This window comes from Ursus maritimus, unplaced genomic scaffold (assembly GCF_017311325.1).
Source record: "Ursus maritimus isolate PB19 unplaced genomic scaffold, ASM1731132v1 scaffold_1, whole genome shotgun sequence".
In the NCBI taxonomy this organism is placed as follows: domain Eukaryota; kingdom Metazoa; phylum Chordata; class Mammalia; order Carnivora; family Ursidae; genus Ursus; species Ursus maritimus.
The window spans coordinates 97,244,467-97,251,870 of NW_024423343.1; the positions used below are offsets into that span (position 1 = coordinate 97,244,467).

The following is a 7,404-nucleotide window of genomic DNA, read 5'->3' on the forward strand; positions in this document are numbered from 1 at the left end:
ATGTATGTGCATGTGCCCATGCTCTTGGAATATGTCAGCTAGATATTTTTTAATTTTTGGTTTTAAAAACCATTGCTGTCAGACTGAGATCTTGTAGGCCAAACTTTAATCTGCTTTTACATTTTAAGGCTGAAAGTGTGAAGATCCTAAAAGGATTTCATATTGAATATATGTACACAATCTTAACGATAGTGGTGGTAAACATACTACTATAATTTATTATTCTATCTTCCAGATAATGTTATTCATTTAGAACAAATAAGGTATATTTTTAGAATCAACTTTGTAAGGACTATAAATCTTTAATAAGTTATAAGGTCTATGATGTGTTTACTTTGAATATTGCTGTTAAAAGCAAGATGTATTAAATATATAATTATCATCTTGGTTAAGAGTCCTTTTTTCTTCTTCATGCTAAATCTTAGAATCTAATACTGAGAATTAATTTAATAAAATTAACATGTATGGTTGAATTTGCTAAGAAATAATGTAAGGAAACCAAGTCTAATGTTACAAGGATTGAATGATTATCACTTGGGAATTCTCAAATTATTTTCGGATCATCTACACTGGCAGCACTTCCTTTTATTAAAGTTCTGGAAAGCGAACACTTGAAAACTGGAACTAAATTCTACAAAAGCACAGGAGAACAATTAAAATTAACTAGCCAGAATACTTTTGTTATAAAATTTATTTGTTTGCAGTGAGCTATTTTACTGCAATCAAGGGGACTGGAACCTCTTCGTGGTGCATACATTCACACGTCTGGTATTTTCTAGGTGGGATCCAGACTTGGTCGTTATTAAATAGCTCTCTAATCTTTTTGGCTTACTTGCCTACACAATGAAGTACAGCTGACCTTTGAACAATGTGGGAGTAGGGGCGCTGACCCCTGCACAGTCCAAACTCTGCGTCTAACTTTTGACTCCCCCGAAACTTAACTACTTGTGGCCTTCCGATAACATAAATAGTCGATTGACACATATTTTGTGTATGTATTATATATTGTATTCTTCTAATCAAGATGGAGGAAAGAAAATGTTCTTAAGAAAATCGTAAGGAAGAGAAAATACATTTACAGTACTGTACCACATTCATCGAAAAAAATCCACATATGAGGGAATCTGTGTGGTTCAAACCCATGCTGTTCAAAGGTCAACTGTGTAATCTTTGTAAGGGAATTCTTCCAGTGATGGTCTGTGTGTAGTAGAGTCCTAGCTTTGCGCGTCTGGAAGAATCTGCTTCATTCTCCCAGAACAGTTTAGCAGGCCATAGAATTCTAGGTTCATAGCTTCCCCCCTGCTTCCATTATGTTGACTCATTGTTTATGCCATCAAATATTGCAGACAGGAAATCTGCTATTGGTGTGATTTTCTTTCCTTGGTAAGTAATCTTGTCTTTTCTCTCCAGGAGCTTTTACGCAATATTTTCTTTCTCTTCAAGGTTACTCAGTTTCACTTTGACTTGTTTAGTTTTAGATTTGTTTTTACTTTTCTAGCTTGGTATTCAGTGTGCACTTTCATTCTGCGTGCTCACGTCTTCAATTCTGGGAAAATTTTCAAGCTGGCTGCATATTGGAATCATATGGGAACTTGTAAAAGTATGCCGATGCCTGGTTGCACCCCCAGAGACTCTAAAATAATTGGCCTGGGGTGTGCCCTAAACACGAGGATTTTCATAAATTCCCCAGGCAGTGTTAATGTGCAGCCCACATTGCCATTCACTGGTGTAGAGGAGTGTGAGATGAAGGGAATGTTTGAGGTGAGAGAGAGATCATAACTTTGGGGACGAAGAGTGAGGGACACATTGAGATACATTTTGGACTAAGTCATCTGAACTTGATGACTTGAGTGTGAAGTGTAAGGAAGAAAAGTGTGACTTAACATATCTTTCTCGGAAAACGAGGTGGATGGTAGTCCCATAAACCAAAGAGAATGCAGAGAAGCAGGTGAGTGGGTAAAGTTAGTGAGTTTGATAAGCTGAGGTGGAGCTATGTCCAGGACATCTGATGAAGATGCATCATAAGCAGTTGAACATTTGAGTCTGGGCTGGTGGATGTAAATGAGGGAGCTTGTTGTTGTTGTGTGGCCATGATCTTTGAAGCTGTGGAGGGGGATGAGATCCCCAAGGATCATGTTACAGCAAATGGAGACAAGATCTGAGTCCTACTGGCATGCTGGCAGAAGAGCTGGTGAAGAGGTGGAGGGGGTGTAGTCAGAAGTGGGAGGAGAAATACAAGAGTGATGTGCTTGAAACCAGAGTGAAGGCAATTTCTGGCAGAGGGGAGCTTGTAGTATGGAGTGCAGTTGGAAGGAATTACTAACCTTAGAGATAAAGGAGATGTATCTGATTGTTTTATGTTGAAAAATGCTTTTCCTAACCTATTTTATCTTAACATTTAACGTATTTCGTTGTATACCAATAACTTACAAAATATATTTGGGACAAGTCTGATCATATACTAAGTCGTATGTTAACAAGTGAAGGGAGCTGGGGTTAGCTAGAGAACTTTGAGGGAATGGTGGAGATTTGGACTGCCTCTATGAAGAATGGACACAGGGACAGACGAGAGATAAAGAATTTCTAGATCATTTTGAGGCCGTCAAGGACTCAGGTGAGGCTCGAGATGAGATTCTTGCAGTGGAACCAATCCACATGGTTGTGCCATGTCTGGGAGGGCTCAGGAGCCCAGGAGTTTAGGGCAACTGTGATGGGATAGATTGATTCTCATTGGGAATTTATTTGAAGACATGGCACAAAGGCTATGTGAAAAACGAATGGAGGCGCCTAATGAAAGATCAAGGGATCTTTTATCATGGGATCCAGGCAGATTGGGGAAGGAAGTTCAATCAGCAGGGCTCACCTAACAGTGTGAAAGAATGAGGTAAGCTAAAAGGACTTCCTGCCCTGAGGTAAAAAAACCTTTTTCACAAAAAGGGTCCTAGGCTTGGGGGTTTGTAGTCAGGAATTTCTTGGAACATTTCTAGAGCCGGAGGTCCAAGGTGTGACGTAAACAACTTTGTTTACATAGTTCACCAAAGTGGGTGGAGATGTGAGGCAGTGGAGTGGAGACCCAAAGCCCGGGCGACCAGCTGTTACAGCAGTGTTGGTGTTGCCTGGAATGATCTCAGAGGTCAGGTGGAAAGGACGGTCTTATCTGTAGTCCTCCCAACCATTTGAATGAAATACTTATCCAGATGCCCTGATTGTATTGGGATTTTAATTAGAATCCCTTTTCCCTTCTTTTACTTATTTATTTTTAGTTTTTTCTTTTTTTTCATCGTCCTACATATTCTGAAATTTCCCCACAGGTTGTGTAGGAGTAGTTCTTTTTCTACTAATCCTGTTCATCAGAGATATTTCCTCTTTACTTCAGGGCTTTTTTTTTTTTTGTCTTTGTTTTTATTATTTCTTTGTTCTCTTTTTTTCTTCTCTTCTTTCCTTCTCAAATCCTCTATTCAAAAGATCTTTGACCTTTTGTTTCTGTTTCCTGTATATCCCTTAGCTTTTCCCCGTTGTGCTACACTCTAGAAGAATTACTTAACTGGATCTTTCAGCTCATTGAGCTGCTCCTCAGCTGTATCCACTCAGCATTCAGCCATCACTGGGTGTTTAATTTCAGTGATCACACTTTGAATTTCCAAGATCTTTATTTTATTTTATTTTTTGTGGAAGTGTGTGGTCATTCTTGTATTTTCTGGGGGTATTACTTATTCTACCTTTAAAGTTCTGAACTTTTCTCCAGAGCCATTGCAGGGAAGGGCAGGAGGAGCCCTTACCAGCCTGTCTGTGGCTGTGAGTGCTCCCCTGTTGGCCTCGCGTGCACTGCCGTGCCTCACTGAACTTCGTCCTCACTCTTACCACTTTCATCCGGGGCACCTACTGTGTTGTCTCTGCCTGCTCCAAGATGGGGGAGCGGAAGTGTAGAGTGGGCCAGAGGGCTGCTTCCACAAGGGCCTGCTTGAACCCATCAGGTCAGTTGGGTATTTTCATCTCTGAGCTGTCAGCCACCTCTAAGCTTAGATTGTCTGAGGTTTCATTTTTAGCAAGTTCCTTTCGGTAGGGTTTTTGGGCTGTGGTTTCTCCCCATCTATCTGCTCTTGGTTGTTTTCTTGCTTTCAGGAGTTCCTTGTAGTGTCCGGTCCAGGGAGGATACGTCTTATTTGGCAGTCTAGTTGTGGACTCCTTTCCTTGTTAATTTTTTGTTCTTGTTTCTCCGGATCTAGGGTAGGAGAGAAAAGCTAGAGCTGAAGTAGTCTGTTTCCCTGGTTCAACTTTCTCCACTATTTTTTTTTTATACCATGAAATCATGCCATCTGCCTGTTCATTTGTCTTTATGTTTCAAAAAACTCAATTTAGTTAGGAGCTGAGCTAAATAGGTGATGTCAGTGGCTTCTTGTTTGGCCTCAAAAAAATTGAGGTATGGAGATTATTTTTTCCTCTTGAAGTACGTTTAGTTCATTGAATTCATTGTGCCGGAGGGTTAAGTACACTAGTATCTGTCCCTTTATGCCTCCCTTCTTTTTACCACTGATGAAATCCGTGAAACCTGTCATCTTTCTTTGTGATTTACAAGACAGACTTTTCCAGGGTACGTCAACTGTTCTGAAGACAATGTTGTTAAGTATCCGATTCGGCAGATCAGATAGATAATGATGTGCCTGGGAGAGAGTGGGCTATTGATGAGCCTCGTGTCACAACTGATTGCCATATATGGGCAATTTTTCCCTTTCACCGTGTCCGCGGCTGCGGTCTCTGTGAGGATTTCATGAACAAGGGGCAGTGTTGATTCCAAATTGAAACCAACTCTGGTGCAACCGCGTCCTTCTACTCTGCTTTTCGTGGCAGGATTTGCAACTGCTCACCTGCCCGTGGCCTCCCCAAAGGTGGGCTTTAAAAGTAATGAGCACTTAGGAAATATGCTGCCACTTAAAAATCATCCTTTTTTATGACGGCTCTGAAAACAATAAATTCCCACCACACTCCCGTGTTTGCATATGATTGTTGCGTTTGCAAGATTTGTCTCTTTCTCAGAAACAACTTTCTGAGGACACTCGTACAGAATGTGATCATGGACGGAGTCATTGGGATGAGCAAGTGAGGAGACAAAAGAAAGAAAGAACCCGAGTGCTGAATCTGTTTGTTTTAGAAGAAAAGTTTCTAAAATGCATTCCCTGGGAATTTCTGCCACTGAATGAAACTCATTTCTATTCCCTTTATAGTCATCACATGTCACTCCTAGATCTTCTGGGAATGTCTACCTGACCAAAGTATGACAGTGGCCGTTCTGCTTTGAAAAAATACTTTCTGCTTTTACAAAAGCCTGAGATTTTCCAGCAGGACATCACAGAAAGACAAAGTGCTACCCCATCATTTTAGGATCAGCTGAGTGCAGCTGCTGCACGGACTCTGCGTATTGGCTTGGGGAGCCCACAGACTGACAACTCGAAGGTGAAGCTTAAAGATGTTTGTAAGGACAAACCTTTGTGGAATTTCTTGTGCCTCACACCTAGCGTGTGTCAGTGTCACTCCTGTCTAAGAGAAAGCAGGTCAGTGTACGTTGAAGCACATCTTTCCAGAGTGTATGTAAAATTCATAATAAGGTTGAGTCAGGTTCAGCTTTGGTTTTTTTGTTTGTTTGTTTTTTGTTTGTTTGTTTGTTTTGCCAGAAAGAATAAATCTGTGATCCTTATGATGTTTGATAGCATTAGTTCTGGTTCTGGCTCCAACTAACTGTAAAGGGGCTGGGATGTGTAGTCCCTCCCCCGGAGGACAGAAGAACCACGTCCGGGTGATCGGCAGTAGTGTCCGCCACAGTTGGTGTAAAGCGTTTTGTGGCACTCTGCCCACTGGCATATTCCCCGTCTTAAGTGATTCATAGTGAACACAGCTAGGAGAAAATAAAATACTTTTTTTGGTGGTAAAATTAAAATTATAGTCTTTAAAATACATAACTTATAAACTTAGTATCCAAGTTCTAGAAGGTTGGGAAAGAAGGAAGGGGCTCACCTTTGCCTTTTCCTGTCATCTAAAAAAAGAAGTGACCAGGGCTGGAGGGTGGTAGTGCCTGGGTCCCTCAGTCGGTTCAGCGTCTGCCTTCAGCTGAGGTCATGATCCCGGGGTCCTGGGATCGAGCCGCACCACATCGGGCTCCCGGCTCCGTGGGGAGTCTGCTTCTCCCTCTCTCTCTTCCCCTCCCTCCGTGCTCGCTTGCTCTCTCTCAAATACATAAAATCTTAATAAAAGGAGAAGTGAGGGGAAGGAAATGAATCAGGTGTTCGCCCTGCGCCTCCCATGAACATCCCTACCACGCCCCTCCAGATACGGCCTGTTCCACAGCCGCCGGCGGCCAAGCGGGCTTTCAGCCTCTGGTCTGACCGCGCTCTAGCGACCCGGAGCCTCCCATCACCGCAGGCGCGGTCCCTGCCGGTCCCCGCGGGTGGTTTCCCGGAAGTATTTCCAGCAGACTTCTCCGGCCGTCCCTTAGGGTGAGTGACTGCAGGCATTTCTGACTCGGATGCAGCCTCCAGTCCACGGACGCGGCTTGTGTTTAATTCGCTCCTCCACTCCGGGACGGGCTGATTTGAGAAGCTAATACGCGTATTCTTAGGCTAAGGGCGCCAGCGCTCCGTGAACGCTTGCACGGGGACCTCGAGCCTCTCTCCGCAGTAGATGTTCTGCCACAGCCTCCACAGGCACAGTCCCATGTGAAAGTCTGACAGGATAGAAAGGTGATAACATTTTTTTTAACCGCTTTTGACTTCTGACCTTTTAAAAAGTTCAGTCTGGGAGCCGCCTGTGGGAATCAGCAGTGCCGGGTGGTACCGTATTTGATGTGCCCCATCGTACCCGAGTACTGGGCTGGGGGCATCTGCACAGATTGTGCACATGAGACATTCTGAAAGAGTAAGAACATGGAGCTAACCCGCTGGTCAGGAAAGGCCTCCGAAGGGTGGGGACAGAGGTCCTGCTGAGGTGTGAAGGAAGGCTCAAACTCGAGGAGGGGAGGGCATTTCTCGGTGGCGTGGGACGCACAGGAAAACAACATGGGCAGACAGGCGAATGTACGCTGGAGAACCCGAGTCCAGTCTGGAAGCAGCGAAGATGGGAGATAGAGGCAGCGGTGGGAGGTAGGACGTCAAGCATGGGGACTGACTTCTCTTTGAGGGTTTACATGACTCCCATAAAGCCTGCAAGCAGGGCATGCTGCTTCTTGGAAGAGTCCACAGCTGCCTGTGGGGGTTATTCTAGAAGGCTTACAAGTTGAGACCGCCCCATCTGCCACAGTTCATAGCGTCCCCATTTAGCAATCATCATCGTTTTCAGACTTTCCTTGAAAAAAAAAATGTTCTGAGGCTGATCCAGGTGTGATCCCGAGGTTTGTCAGAGTGAATCAGGGAAAGA

The 7,404-nt window shown here is 43.6% G+C and overlaps 1 protein-coding gene across 5 annotated transcripts in view; it reads left to right on the forward strand.

The window, feature by feature from the left end:
• INSIG2 (insulin induced gene 2) overlaps positions 1-7,404 on the forward strand; it is a 32,972-nt gene that overhangs the window by 19,732 nt on the left and 5,836 nt on the right. For 4 of the 5 annotated variants that reach the window (XM_040645731.1, XM_008686119.2, XM_008686120.1 and 1 more), the window contains one exon: positions 5,223-5,692. The exons of the other annotated variant lie outside the window; for it this stretch is intronic. In XM_040645731.1, the coding sequence (XP_040501665.1) occupies positions 5,223-5,276 (54 nt within the window). In that variant the 3' untranslated portion in view covers positions 5,277-5,692. Of the gene's footprint in view, positions 1-5,222; positions 5,693-7,404 lie in introns of those variants that run through there. 5 annotated transcript variants of the gene reach the window in all.